The 15562-nt window shown below is 37.0% G+C and overlaps 2 protein-coding genes across 6 annotated transcripts; both read right to left on the minus strand.

The window, feature by feature from the left end:
- Nucleotides 1-1230: 1230 nt before the first annotated feature.
- LOC111486471 (probable serine/threonine-protein kinase PIX13) lies at nucleotides 1231-5790 on the minus strand. 5 transcript variants are annotated; one of them, XM_023133643.1, is made up of 8 exons: nucleotides 5714-5782; nucleotides 5526-5592; nucleotides 5139-5244; nucleotides 3867-4177; nucleotides 2558-2693; nucleotides 2307-2449; nucleotides 2082-2205; nucleotides 1231-1980 (listed from the first exon to the last, which is right to left on the minus strand). In XM_023133643.1, the coding sequence occupies exons 3-8, from the start codon at nucleotides 5203-5205 to the stop codon at nucleotides 1556-1558; spliced, it is 1206 nt and encodes a 401-aa protein (XP_022989411.1). In that variant the 5' UTR covers nucleotides 5206-5244; nucleotides 5526-5592; nucleotides 5714-5782; the 3' UTR covers nucleotides 1231-1555. The 5 variants fall into 5 exon arrangements, with proteins under 5 accessions (XP_022989411.1, XP_022989410.1, XP_022989412.1 ...); XM_023133642.1 differs by having other exon boundaries at nucleotides 5526-5644; nucleotides 5714-5777; XM_023133644.1 differs by lacking the exon at nucleotides 5526-5592 and having other exon boundaries at nucleotides 5714-5790.
- A 1954-nt stretch (nucleotides 5791-7744) lies between these two features.
- On the minus strand, nucleotides 7745-13106 carry LOC111486422 (bromodomain-containing protein DDB_G0270170-like). The gene is made up of 9 exons (XM_023133557.1): nucleotides 12581-13106; nucleotides 11890-11935; nucleotides 11728-11806; nucleotides 11602-11647; nucleotides 11415-11513; nucleotides 10371-10439; nucleotides 9931-10288; nucleotides 9691-9848; nucleotides 7745-8886 (listed from the first exon to the last, which is right to left on the minus strand). The coding sequence occupies exons 1-9, from the start codon at nucleotides 13058-13060 to the stop codon at nucleotides 7975-7977; spliced, it is 2247 nt and encodes a 748-aa protein (XP_022989325.1). The 5' UTR covers nucleotides 13061-13106; the 3' UTR covers nucleotides 7745-7974.
- Between the last annotated feature and the right edge of the window lie 2456 nt (nucleotides 13107-15562).

Below are 15562 nucleotides of genomic sequence, written 5' to 3' on the forward strand. Positions count from 1 at the left end.
TTGAACGTTTAAATATACAAGTACAACATTAATTTCGTAAAAAAGATTATAATTGAATTTAATCAAACTTCAAGGACTAAATAAGAATTAAACATATAATTTAACCCCGAAAGAAATTAGTTCTTAATTTGTGTATCGAGTTAAACGAAATGAAAATTTGATTTGATTTTTAGTTTTTGAATTGAAAAAAATGGGTTTGATTTCTCATTATTTCTTTACCGTCATTTTCGTTTGACTTTTTGACTTCTTAGTTGTCGATCTAGATTTTGAAAATATTATGAGATCTCAATCGGTGGTAGAAGGAAACGAAACATTCCTTATAATTGTGTGAAAACTTCTCCCTATCAGACGTGGTTTAGACAGTAATAAGTAACGGGCAAAAGCGGATAATATCTGTTAGCAATGGGCTTAAACTTTTACAAATAGTATCAAAGCCAGACACTAAGTGGTGCACCAGCGAAGACCCCGGGCTAAGGTGGATTGTGAGATCCCACCGAAAACGAAACATTGTTTATAAGAGTGTGAAAACTTCTCCCTATTAGACGTGGTTTAGACCCCGGGTTGAGGTGAATTGTGAGATCCCACATCGGTGGGGGAGGGAAACGAAACATTGCTTATAAAAGTGTGAGAACTTCTCCCTATCAGACGTGGTTTAGACAGTGATAAGTAACGAGTTAAAGCAGATAATATCTATTAGAGGTGGATTGTGAGATCCCACATCGGTGGGAGAGGGAAACGAAACATTGCGTGGTTTAGACAGTGATAAGTAACAGGTGGTTTAGACAGTGATAAGTAACGGGTTAAAGCAGATAATATCTGTTAGCGATGGTCTTGGACTGTTACAAATAGTATCAGAGACAGACACTAGGTGGTGTGTACCAGCGAAGACCCTAACGAAACATTGCTTATAAGAGTGTAAAAACCTCTCCCTATCAGACGTGGTTTAGACAGTGATAAGTAACGGGTCAAAGCAGATAATATATTGTTAGCGATGGGCTTGGACTATTACAAATAGTATCAGAGAAAGACACTAGGTGGTGCCTCAGCAAAGACCCTGGGCTGGGGTGGATTGTGAGATGATTGTGAGATCCCACATCGGTGGAAGAGGGGAACGAAACATTCTTTCGACGATATATAACGGGTCAAAGTGGATAATATCTAACAGCAATGGTTACGACCTGCTAGGACTAAATAGGACTAAAAAAAATCTGAATAAGAACAGCTGAACACTTCAAACATCAAACAAACTTTACAATCCAATGTAATGCAATAACCAGAACCTGTCCTAATTTCAAACATCCACAGCCTAAGCAATATTTAATTACATATTACCAAATGTTTACTCTCTATCACTATCTTACAGCTGAGAAAACGAACTTCATTCTAACATCTACGTAACTCGAGGACACAATTCAGGGTCGTGCCCAGTCCCAAACTGTTCATCCGTTCTGCCTTTCGAGAATCAAATGATGAGAGGTAATTCCATTCTAAGGTCTATAAGAAACATATGAATGAAGAAATGAGAGTGGAACAAGATAATTAGTACCAATGAAATCTATCTCAACCTGGGTGATGTTTGATTAGCATGACTTCCATATTGCTTCACGTGAAGTGGAGAGCTATGGTGAAGAGGCTGGCGGGGCGAACGGTTTCTAGGCTCAGTCAGTCGGTCATTCATAGCTTCAATCTGTTCCAGTGTCTCGACAACCTCATTCATTGCTGGTCTGTTCTTCTGTTCTTGCTCAATACATTGTAGAGCAAGATGAGCCACTTGGAATGCTGATCTCGATGGATACTTTCCTTCCAACCGAAAGTCCATCACGTTTTTCAGCTTCCTCCTCTCTGATAGGTATGGCTTTATCCAATCCACCAAGTTTTCGTGACCGGTTGGACGGTTTTCGTCGAGTGCACGTAAACCCGTTAACATCTCGATCAGTACAACTCCAAAACCATACACGTCACTCTTGACATACAGATGTCCTGTATTATAAACATCATCGTTATTCAGAATTTGAAAATACTCGATAATCTCTACACGATAACAGTCTCAAGTTCTCGAATTTTGGACGGTTTTATTCTACCTGTGGTTATATACTCCGGGGCAGCATAACCATTAGTGCCCATAACTCGAGTCGACAAATGAGATTTACTTTCAGAAGGACCCAATTTTGCCAAACCAAAGTCTGATAGCTTTGGTGTATAAGACTATTAGGAGAGAAGATATCAACAAGGAAACGGCTATTATGAGAAAGGCTATTTCTTAAAATGTATATTTACCTACAAATTCATCATAAACAGAACTTTACCCCATCAAGCAGAATATTAGAAGCCTTGAAATCTCTATAAATTACTTGCTTGTCCGATGTGTGCAAGAACGCCAGCCCTCGAGCGGCACCTATGGCGATCTTAAGCCGAGTATCCCACTCTAGTGGTGTAACTGCTGAGCCCCCTGCATTTCACAAAAAGGTTGATATCTCTGTTGGTGAGAACAAAGAAAAGAACACTAGCAATTAAGTGGAAGAACATCATAGGATAAGATCATCAATTAGTTTCTTACTTCCAAAGAGATGGTTCTCCAAACTTCCCTTTTGCATGAACTCATAAGTGAGGAGTAGCTCGTGATCCTCCCAACAGTAACCCAGCAGCTTCACCAGATTTGGGTGAGAAAGTCTTCCTAAGAAGCCCACTTCTGACTGCACAACCAACCAGACAAGGTTATTATGTGTAATTCTTTCAAAACGTCTCGAGGAGGAAACTTCTTGAGTGGAGGTTTGAACACAATAACTCCTACTCACCATGTTAGATCGTCACTCAACCCAAAAACTTAAGTTAATGGGTTATGGAAAATTTAATATTGTGAGACTCCACATCGGTTGGGGAGGAAAACAAAACATACTTTGTAAGGGTGTGAAAACTTCTCCCTAATAAACGTGTTTTAAAAACTTTGAGGGGAAACCCAGAAGAAAAAGTCCAAAGAAGATAATATTTGCTAGCAGTGGGCTTGGGCTGTTACAAATGGTATCAAAGCAAGATACCGAGCAATGTGCCAACGAAGGGGGTAGACACGAGGTGGTGTGCCAATAAGGATGTTGTGCCCTGAAGGAGGGTGGATTGGTGGGGGATCCCACATCAATTAGAAAAGAGAACGAGTGTCAGCGAGGACGCTAGCCCCGAAGGGGGGTGGATTGTGAGATCCCATATCGGTTGGGGAGGATAACGAAACATTTTTTATAAGGGTGTGGAAACCTCTTCCTAGCTAAGACGTTTTAAAAACCTTGAGGGGAAGCCAAGAAGGGAAAGCCCAAAGAGGAAAGCCCAGAAGGGAAATCCCATATCTGCTATCGGTGGGCTCGGGCCGTTACAAATATTATATCAACACTCTAAAAGAGGTTAAAAGTGACATGAATGATGGAAATCACATTTAGGTGTCGTTTGGAATGATGGAAATCACATTTAGGTGTCGTTTGGAATGATGTAAACAAAATGCTATCAGTTTTTCTCTATACTCAAAATTTATCTAGATGGTTTTCTTTTTTAACTCATTCTCAGTTGAGTTGTACTGAAACAGTACTTAGAAGGTTCAAATGCACTCAAGCAATTCACTTGAGTTCGCATGATACTCTAACTCCGGCTATAATCAAACTACTGGCACAAAAGAGAGAGAAAGACGGGTTTCAATCCCCACATCATCCAGGTGATTCTCTTGATTTATACTCATTGTCCGCCCTACTAGTCCTCATAGAGACTTTGCCCATCCTAAAGCCAGCTCTAAGAGACAACAAAAAGTTCAAGTTATTAAGTTCTTAAGCTAGGACACAGAGTGAACAATCACCATGTAGTATTCATCTCTATAACAATATAATTACCTGCCACTCCTCAATTCCTTGCAAGCTATCAGATTTCAACTTTTTGACCGCAATAACCATCGAATTTCCCTTCTTTCCATGGCCCTTCTCCTCGAGCCAACCTTTGTAAACTTTGCCAAAACCTCCTTCACCAAGCATTGCCTCAGCTCTGAAGTTTTTGGTTGCAGCTTTGAGCTCTGCCAAACTGTACTCTCTCAAGTTTGGAGAGGGCAAAATCTGGCCATTTGGAAAAGCTTCATCTCCACTTGCTACCGAGAAATTACTATTCTTCGAGATGTTGCTGACCGTTGATGATGTTGTCTGGGATACCACTGTTATAGCCACAGATTTGAATTATACAAGGGAAATTTTTCCGAGTCATAAACAAGATACCATTATCTGCATATATCTCTTAGTCTTAGAACCAAATGTAATGGAAAAAACTGACCAAACACTCAAAAACTACGAAACTCCAAACAGATTAAACAAACAAATGCCCATATGGGAAGACCGGAAACGAGTTTCAGAAGATATTTTGTAACAGCCCAAGTCCACTGCTAGCAGATATTGTCCTTTTTAAACTTTTCCTTCTGGGCTTCCCCTCACAGTTTTAAAACGCGTCTACTAGGGAGAGGTTTCCACACCCTTATAAAGAATGTTTCGTTCCCCTCTCCCACCAATGTGGGATCTCTCAATCCACCCCTCTTCGAGGCCAGCGTCCTCGCTGGCACATCGCTCAATGCCTAGCTCTGATACCATTTGTAACAACCCAAGCCTACAGCTAGCAGATATTACTCTCTTTGGGCTTTCCCTTTCAGGCTTCCCTCAAGGTTTTTAAAACACGTCTGCTAGGGAGAGGATTCCACACCCTTATAAAGAATGCTCTGTTCCCCTCTCCAACCAATATGGGATCTCACAATCCACCCCCTTTGAGGCCCAACGTCCTCGTTGGCACATCGCTCGGTGCCTAGCTCTGATAACATTTGTAACAACCCAAGCCCACCACTAGCAAATATTGTCCTCTTTGGGCTTTCTCTTCCACGCTTCCCCTCAAGGTTTTTAAAACTTATATGCTAGGGAGAGGTTTCCACACCCTGATAAAGAATGATTCGTTCTCCTCTCCAACCAATATGGGATCTCACATATTTCCTCCTCAAAGATTGATAAACAATACACAAAATTAATAACTCCGACGACTGATTAAATGAAACCCTATCAAAGAATTTCAAACTCAAGAGGGAAAAATTATTTGGGAAAAACCTGCAGATAGTAAAAGCAAAAAGCTGAAATTACCTGAACTGAGATGTCCAGTGGTATTAGGGGTATGATTACCAACAGGAGAACCCCAACATATCCCCATTTCTCCCACTCTCTCTCTCAACCTCTAATTTTTTTCTTCCTGTTGGAGCACAAAAGGGAAAGAAGAAGAAGATAATTAAAGAGAGCACTAATGAAATAAAATAAAAGCAATCCAGACGTCTCAGTCAACTAGTTCATACCCAATCCCACCTGTACGACCAATTAATTCAGAAATCTCTCAATCAAACTTCAAAAAATATGATCCAACGAACACAGATTTAACGGAAAATACATAAAATCAATCAATAAACCAATCAAACACCGAAGAATCCAAATGCAGTGGAAAATGAGGCGTTTAAATGAATAATTGGACGATATTACCAGAAAGACTGAGTCGCTGAAATTGAAAAGAGGTGGGGACTGAAGAAGATGACAACGGACTGAAAATCTGTCCGTTTGTTCAAAGTCAACTAGCGTGAATCATATTGTTTGTTTTCAATCTACGTGAAAGAATTGAATTCAAAGATAACGAAAAGAAAGGGGAATTGATAAATAGAGATATAAATTACTTGAAGAGTGGGGTCGAAGAATTATGGCGTCGCCATTTTCCGCCATTGGAGGTCCCGCCAACTGCAGCTCGCTTTAACTAGCAAAAGACGAAAGCCTGGTTTTGTTGACCCTAAACAAACGAAAATTCAACCGTTTTTTATATTTTTTTATTCATTTTAAACTTTTTCAAAATATAGATTCTCGAAATTTTCAACACAAAAAATCTTATTAAATAATAAACCCATTTATTTAAATTTAAATTTTTATTTCTATTTTTTAATAAAAATAAAATCTTACAATTTAATATGAACTTTTAACCACTCAATTGTAACAATTGGCTGTGCTCGGGTTAACATTACCGTCTTTAAACTTTGATTTTGTATTTAATAGATCTCTAAATTTAAAAATTATCGTAAATTTTTTAATTTCTTAATATTTAATTTATAAAAATAGTGTGAATAAAAGGGAATACGAGAGGGTCGAGATTCAAAAATACAATTTGACCTTAATAATAAATTATATTATAATTGACTCACCTAACAAAGTTTTGGAAAAAAAAAATTAACTAAAGTTGATTACTTTCCCCTTCGGGTCAAAATAATTTTACTTTTTTAAGACACGATAAAACAAAATAAATTAAGTTTGGTCATGGACAAATTCGTCATTTTACTTCAATAAATATTGATTTATTGAAGATTAATATAAAATCTATAAAAAAAAATATTTAATAACGAGAGTATTGGAACCTTTTAACCTCTTAGTATATGTTAGTATTGAATTTCAGGTCGTAACCTTGTAAGAGGAACCTCCTAGCATCCTAGCATTGGCGTGATGTTGTGTCCAACACACTTTGATGTTTTTTTTTTTTTTTTTTTTTGAGGGTGGACTTGTGGTGTTTATTATACTTTCCCAAGGGTCGGGTACTTATCCCTCTGATGGGACATGTGCCCAATGTATGCGATCACCGGTCATTGGTTTGGCTCGATGAGCTGATGATCGAGGTGTTCTCTTTATCTTGTTAGGAGTGAGTCAAATTCTTTCGAACTTAAGGGATCATATTGTTTTGATCTTATAGAGTCGAAGTATTTCTAACCTAATTGTTTGACAATTTCGATTTATTGATTTAGGACCGTAAATATATTTTAACTAATTGAGTTTTATAATTTAAAATTTCCTTTTGGATGAGAGAGAAATAGTGAAGAGAGAGAAGGGTGTGAACACAACTTTGATAAGATCGCTGTGAAGACTTCATCGCTTTCTCCAATTCAAAGTAAAAGAAAAATGGAATATATATATATATATATGGACTTTTTTTTTTTTTTCTAGATTATATTTTTTTGTTTATGTCAAACTTTTTAATAAACTTTAGGGATTTTTTTAACTTAGCCTTAAAAATTTACTATTAAATATTTCATTTTATTTTGGAGGGTGAGACACTTCCTCGTCTCATCCTCGCTCCCCAAACCATTTCCCATATAGATGTCATGGTCATGCTTGCCTAAAACGCTATAGATGTTCCAGTCTTGTTTGTCCGAGTTGGTTGACAGGAGATGTCACAGTCATGCTTGCCTAAAGCATGACAGATGTCCTAGTCTTACTTGTCCGAGTCGGTTGATAGGGACGTCAACCAATTGAGTGGGAGAAGATGTCACGATCATGCATGTCCAAGGCATGTTGTCAATGGCCGCATGACAGATATCCTAGTTTTTCTTGTCGAGGATGTGTTGTTCATGATTGCATGCCCGTTTCAAACCCCTTTTACATGCTTTCATACTAAATAGGTCTTTACCATTTCTTATTGGGTCATTAAGGGGTGTATTACTTTTGACATATCTTTGATCATCTAAAATCAACTTATTGTTTGATTTTATATTTTTAAACCCTATTTTTTCTAAAGAGGGCTCAAAAAAAACAGTATGACCTAATAAACTCAATCAACCCAACCTAACCCAACCTGTACCGTTTGGGTTAAGTTATGAATTTTTTGAGTTGAGTTGTCTTCAAATATGTGTGGATTGGAAACTAGTTCATGCGTTCACCAAAAACCGAGCTGAATTGAACCAATTTGGATTATTGTTAATTTAAAAATTAAAATTAAAATACATTTTTTCTTCCCCTCTGAACCTAAGAAATTAGATACATAAATCTGTACATGAACGAACCTCTCTTCTAATGTTTTTACAACACAAGTTGGTAGGTTTTGCCACTACTCCATGAGCAACAGACCACCATTTCTATGGTTTAATCAAGAACTTGAAAAATGATCAACAATTAGTAATCCTCATAGCTGCAATACTAAATCAGGGTTACCACACTCCACCTTACTACAGCTAGGAGATCCTGGAGATTTAAATCTCGCGTTCACGTCCGGGGGAACTGATTCCGGTTTGTGGTGTATTGTTGTTGTTTTTTCTGCTGGTGATGGCCCCTGCGAATGAGCCTCGTTCCCCGACCTGAGCAATGAACTGGAAGAGTTTGTTGTACTGGAATCCGTTGCTGGATGGATGAAGTTAGCATTAGTCCTGGAGGTCGTCGTCTCGAGCGTTCGAGATGAATGAGGTTGTTCACCAGCGGGCTCGAATGCTCCTATTAGTTTCCCCTTGTGAGCAGAGAGATCAACGGCATAAGTACCATTGAATCCATTCATACCAGGGCGGATTGTTGGAGTCTGGCGTTGTTTCTGAAATGAAGGCCTTGAGGTTGGAATACTACTTTCCAATACATTATAATCACTACTGGGAATCAATCCTTCAACTGCTTCAGCCTGTCCCCTGCACGGCTCAGTAGATCGTTGAGTACTCGACAGTGATGATGAAGTTGCAGCAAACTCAGTGGGAGGCCTACTTAAATGGCCATCTGAACTGGGGGCATGAGAAGGCTCATCGTCATGTGTCTTAGATGAAGTATCAGCTTCGGAGTTGTCGGATGATCGAACGCCCTTTTGTTCAGGAGCAAGAGGCTTTACATCTGCAGCATAGGGCTGTAATGTTGACATTTGACAGAGTTCAGCTTGAGGTAGAAACACTCTCTTTGGTGTGGTATCATTTTCTACAACCCATCCAGGACCAAAACCTGAACCTGCTGGTAAAGATCTTTCGATCTTCTTAGAAGCAACTCTCCAAGCTACAGATCCAAGATCTGCAGCGAATCGAGCGAGGCTTCGTGCATAAGCATGCTCCAAAAAAAGTCCGACCTGATTCACATAAATCACGAGTTATCCGACCGAAAAGTCCATATAAGTTCGTCGTATAATTCAAGTCACCAAAACCAAATGGCAGCATGTTGTAGACAATATTAACTAGACGAGGACCGTATATATTCAAGCCAACACAATTGACAAATCAGAAACTGAAAATAACAGTCCAATTCCTCTTATCCTCAACAAGAAGCTATATCAGATGCCCCAGCTCCAAAACTTCTGATTATAATTGAATATTGTGAGATCCCACGTTAGTTGGAGAGGAGAACAAAACATTCTTTATAAGAGTGTGGAAACTTCTCCCTAACAGATACGTTTTAAAAATCTTGAGGGGAAGCCCGAAAGGGAAAGCCCAAGAAGGACAATAGCTGATAGCAGTGACTTGGGCCGTTACAAATGGTTTTAGAGCTAGACACCAGGCGATGTGCCAGCGAAAAGACTAAACCTCGAAGAGGGGTGGACATGAGGTGGTGTGCTAACAAGGACGCTGGCTCGAAGGTGGGGTGGATTGGGGGATCCCACATTGATTGGAGAAGGGAACAAGTGCTAGTGAGGATGCTGGGCCCCGAAAAAGAATGAATTATGAGATTCCACATCGGTTGGGGAGGAGAACAAAACATTCTTTATAAGGATGTGTGGAAACCTCTCCCAAGCGTTTTAAAAACCTTGAGGAGAAGCCCGACAGGAAAAGCCCAAAGTGAAAAACATCTGCTAGCGGTGGGCTTGGTCAACCTTAATGGACACTCCAAGCATGGCACTCAAAAGAAAATGTTTACAGTAAATAAGTCGGATACATACTGGCATTAAAAGCTTCCTCTCTCTATCAAATGTATTCAACACAGAAGGCTCTAGCAAAGCAGCTGCCGCTTGAAATTGCTGATATGTGTTACGCCTATTCTCATCAGAGACAATTGGTCTTTTCCCCTGTCTCACTGAATTAATTCTCAGTCCGGAACCTGCCAGGAAAGAATAATTATAGAACCAAAACTTAGGTTGCATCTTATACTAAAGTAAAAAAGCTTGCCTAAGATTTCATACCTGTAATATCATCGCTTCTATCAATTCTGCTCTGGTTAAACAAATTAAATGCAGCAGCATCACTATTGGAAGAAAAGGAGAATCTGCCAGAAAAATCAGCTAAACTAGTTTTTTCGAAATGATGAAATCCTTTCCTCAAATCGTTCGACCTATTTGCGTTTTCACCACCAGTAGCAAGAGTGGCATCCAGGGAAAACTCGGAACCAGCACGTTCCAAGGAAGGTCGACCCAATGGTTTTTTCAAATGCTTGGTCGGTGGTCTACCTCTTCTTGCTACTTTAGGCTCTGGTTCATTATCATCACTATCTTGTCTCAGGTTCTTAAAATTCTTTTTTGCTAACTCTTGTATGGTACGTGCCTGACAAAAATACAATTAAATTTCAATGTGTAAGCAAAGTAGAAACATAAAGGACAATAAGGAAGTTCAGTGCAAATCAAACCTGCCGAAAATATATGGTATCTGGGGCATTATATTGCATTGCATTCGAACTGATTAAGAGAACGTCTTTCTGCAGGGGGGAAAAAGCATTATATCAATACTGATGAACAAACCTTAGCATTCATACAACTTGAATAAAGCATTTGATAGGCTGTTGGGTTAAAACTCAAAGGATCTAAAGATGGGGAAAATCTATATCTGAGGAGATAGCACGACCCTGAATTTGGAAAGAAACAACCGTTTAATAAAAGTATAGCACTTAAGATGCGTTTAAGTAACACGTTTTGTGAGATCCCACATTGGTTGGGGAGAAGAACGAAACATTGTTTATAAGGGCGTGGAAACCTCTCCCTAGCAGACGCGTTTTAAAACCTCAAGGGGAAGTCCGAAAGAGAAGGCCTAAAGAGGAAAATATCTGCTAGCGGTGGGCTTGGGTCATTACACGTTTACCATGCAAACTAGCGACAGATAATTGAATATATAATAACTCAAGAAAATCTGACTTCGGGAGAACAACAGATGGAGGGCAGAGAAGATTGCAAAAGAATAAAGGAGAAACCTCATGAAATCTTAAACCACACTTGTATCGAACTAAAGCTGCAAAGTAACACGGTAATAACTTGTTTTGCTCATCAAAATAAGCAGTATTAAATTTAGAACCAAGTTCTAGAACAAGGATTCCAATTTCCACAGCTAGTTTGTTCAGAATCAAGCATCCCCTTCACTAGTAAAAGTATTGAACACAACGAGGTCAGTAGATTTCGGGTGCAAAACGAAAAGGAAATACTGACATGTAATGGAAAGAACACTGTAATAAGGCCTACAATGCTTATTTTCAGAATGTCAACAAATTATCAAGTGAATCACCACCCTATTCAATTCCAACTTACCAAATACAATTAACAACATTCACTCAAGTAGCAACTCGATCAGCATGGTTAAAAACATCAATTTTGTAGTGGACCAAACATGAAGGTATCAAGAATTCAGATGAACAGGAGAAACGATTAAAACGAAAAAAAACAACAACAAAGTAATATCATACTTCAAACTGTTCCAAACTGATATAAGCTCCAGAAGTAAGCTTCTCACGAACAGTCCCAAAATCCATCGGATGCTCTATAATTTCATGATAGTCTGGAAGCTACAAAGAATCATTTTAAAAGTAAAATCAGACAAAAGCATCTCATAAAACCCAAAAGCTGGTTGGCATCATCAATCCCAAAACCAACCTCGTTGGGGTCCACTGGTTCGGAAAACACACCATAGATATCCTTCCTGGAATTAAAGCACTAACGATATTAAAATTAATTAAAAAAAAAGAAAAAACCACAGAAAGATGAGCTGAAAAAACACACTTTTGAAGCCTGTCAAGGATGAAGAGTAAAAGCTTCTTATCAGGTAAAAGCGTCGAGGGTCCCGAATCCATATGCGACCCTGCATGTAATTATGTCCATAATGATTAAAAATGTTCACAAACATGGTTTTCAAAGAAGTGGCGTTCGATTATGGACAAAAACCTTGAAGGGTTTCCGATGGGTTTGTAGCAGAAACGGACTTTTCACCCTGAGACATCAAAAAGAAACAGCCAATGCGCCAACAGTTACAGTCGGACAAATAATTTTCCAATTATGGGTGAGCTCAAGAAACAGAGTAGATCTAATGAAAAAGTAAACAGGACTAGGAATCAGACTGCCACGAATGGGGAGAAAAAAAAAAAAAAAAGAAAGAAAGAAACCCGATTATCAAGTGGGGAAATAATTAAGGAACGAAAAGACAAATCCGAACTTTTTCGTTTAAAATATGACAGTCAAATCAGATCGTTTTTAAGGAAGATAAGTACCCAGTAAATGCTCATAAATCAAATAGTAAGCAACAAATTTAATATGATGATGAAGAAAAAATTTGAACCACAACTGAAAATTCTGAGTAACCAATTCAAAGTAGCTAAGTCAACTACCCTTGACTGAGATACTCGAAAATCCAACAGAAAAATTCAAAAGTGCGAAATTCAAGGAAACTCTTTCGGACACTGTCACCGTATTTTCTCCACTCACCCACAAAATAAAAACGTACGAATCTCCAAATAACTTTGGCGCCTTAACATTTGCTACTTTGTTCAACAAGATCATCCCCCATTTCCCCCATGAAAAAAGAGGGAAAATGCAAAACAAACACAAACCCAGAATATTCAACCACAAATTGCAGTACCTTCTCGGAGTCTTGGATCCTAGATCCCTCCGCAATTGAACCGATCTTCCGCTTCTTATTAGCCGACGCAACATTATCGTCCCCCTCCGCATTAGAATCGGAACCACCGGAATTGAGAGAGGACGAATTGACGGGAGGTTTCTGAGAGTGCAATCTGAGAACGAGCTTGAGTTTCCTCTCGCGGCTGTTCCTGGCCAATTCTTGGTTGTATTCGGCATCGTCGTGGTCATCGGCGAGGTCATCTGGAGTGAGTCCGTCCGGGTTGGGATTCCGGCGAGTAGATCGCCGCAAGGGAGTAGAAGAAGCGTAATTAGGGTTGGGAATTGCGGAGGAGCGGTCGATTCGCTTGGGTTTGTTGTGATTCTGTTGCTTCTGCTCTTCATCCTCTTGTTCTTGCTGTTCCTTTAGATTCCGCTTTTGAAGATCCAACAGCGATGGCCGCCCTTTCTTCCTCTTCTTCCTCTCCACTACCTTACCCATTGCTGCTGCTTCCTCTCTCTCTCCGGAGAGAAAACAAACAAAGCCGTATTATTCCATTTATTATTTTTATTTCTTTTTGCAACCCATTTCATTTTTTCTTAATTATTTAAATTATACTCAAACTTTGAGTCTAATTTTAATTTTATTTATGTAATTATTATTTTATTATATCCACCATCATTAACGGAGTTATCAAATTATTACTCCAACGAGACTAGATTTTTAAAAAATAAATGAAAAATACAGTAAATATTGGTATTTGTTAAGCAGTTACGGGTATGAATCGAGTTAATTAATCGAACCAGACGAAGTTCTTAAAAAATAAATGGTAAATACGGTAAATATTGGTACTCGTATATTATTATTGTATTTATATCGAAACAATTTTAAATGTTTTTTATTTATTTTAATACATGAATTTAAATAATTTTAAACCTCGAGAAAAGCTTTTTATGGAATAAAGACATAATTGAATCGAACACCAAAGTATCAATTTGAATAATTTAACTTTTTTTTTTCTTTTTTTTTTCTTTTTTAAATATATTTTTTTAAGGAGTTTTGTGAAATTGAGGAGGGGACGCACGCTTGTCACGTGACATTTTTGGAGAGACTAATGGGCGATTGACACGTGGAGGCTGGGAGTGCTCTGTCGAAACCAATATTGTTCGAGAAGGGACAAGATATTTTTGTTCTTTTCCTGTCTACGTGGCGAACCGTGAAATTCTTGAACTGTTGGAAATTTTCTTTTATATATATATATATATATATATATTCGTTTGAACTTTTTATTTAAAATAAATAAATTTTAATATATAACAATTTAATGTCTTTCAATTTAGTCCAATATTTTCTAATTTGTAATAATTTAATCTCCATACTTTTAAATTTTATACTTTTAAATTTTAAATTTGTAACAGTTTAATCTCTAATGGTATACTTACTAAGAGATATTTATTAAAATTTGAATCAAATATGTTAGCTCTCATGTTACGTAAAGCTTTACTCACCTTTTAATGCCAACGATTGATAGGAACAAAACTGTTTCTCGACGTTCGAAATCTAATTCATGTATCTCTTGCATCAACAAACAACCGAACCCTTGGAGACCTTCTTCAATCTTTAGGATGCGATGAGCTGACATCGAGATGCCAAACGAATCTATTGATAAGAGTTTTTGGAAGTTATCAGTCAGACATCGAGCTTTTATCTTGACCAAGAAAACCTCGGAATACAAGACAAAATAGTATGATATTCAACCAAATATTACCAAAAGACAATTTACATAAATTGCCAACTCATCAAATGCATTTAAAAGAAAATTAATATATTTATATATATGGTAATATGACAATGGCATTTAATAAATTAAATTAATTTTGGTAGAATAATAATTTAACCCTAAAAACAAAATAAATTCATAATTTTTCAACTCAAAATAATTATATAAATATTTACTACAAAAATATAAAAATAAATAATATACTTTTTGAGTGGATTACAGTTGTTTTGAAGAGCTTAATTTCTATGATCACGTGAGTTCCCATTTTAATGGGCCAATCAATCCGCGTTGGTGGGCCCGAAACGTGGGCCTCACGTGACTTTGACCTGACAATTTAAGGTATATTTAATATCTATTTTTTTTTAATAAATTCTTACAACTTTTAATGTATAAAATTTTTAAAATTTAAAAAAAAAATTATAAATATGCTAAATAAAAAATTTATAACCACTTTTATACTTAATAAATTAGTTATTTAAAAAAAAAAAAAGCAATAAAATAAATATTATTATACATGTTTTTTAGTTGAGTAATTAATTAATTAATGGGGTTCTAAATTTGGTATAATTATTATTTTACAATACTATATATTATATTATACATATTTTAATTTAACAAAAAAAAAATTAAAATTCCAAACCTTATTTTTTAATTTTTAATATAATTGATATTTTTATTTTTGTCGACTAGTCAAAATTAGTTAGGATTCCACTTGGAGGAAAGTCGAATTATACTTACAGCTGTGCTCTCAGAAAATTCCCTCATTTTCAACCTTTTATTATACCTACCTTTAATTTTCTATATGGTAATTTATTGTACCATAAATAAATAAATAAATAAATATATATATAGTTGGATTGGAGAAATTTTTGGACAAATAAGAAATTTTGGGTTGGTTGGGTTAATTGCCCGAACAACCCAATTACGGTTCACAGCTGTTTTTAAACTAATAATTACAATCTAAGTTAAATATCAGGCGTTCATAAGTTATAATGTATCATTATCATCAATTATAAACGTTAAATATTCTTGATTTACATATAATCTGAAAAGTATTGTAGAGTTAGGTTGCATTGTAACCCTATTTTTTCGTTTGTAAGGTTGATCCAACAAAAAAGGTCAACTTACGAACCAACCTAAATTTTCGATCTTCCTAAAATTCAACCTAATCTAAATCGAAAAAAATCTAACCCAGTCCAAGTTGGGTCGAGTAATCCAAATTC

This window comes from Cucurbita maxima, unplaced genomic scaffold (genome assembly GCF_002738345.1).
Source record: "Cucurbita maxima cultivar Rimu unplaced genomic scaffold, Cmax_1.0 Cma_Scf00011, whole genome shotgun sequence".
Taxonomy (NCBI): domain Eukaryota; kingdom Viridiplantae; phylum Streptophyta; class Magnoliopsida; order Cucurbitales; family Cucurbitaceae; genus Cucurbita; species Cucurbita maxima.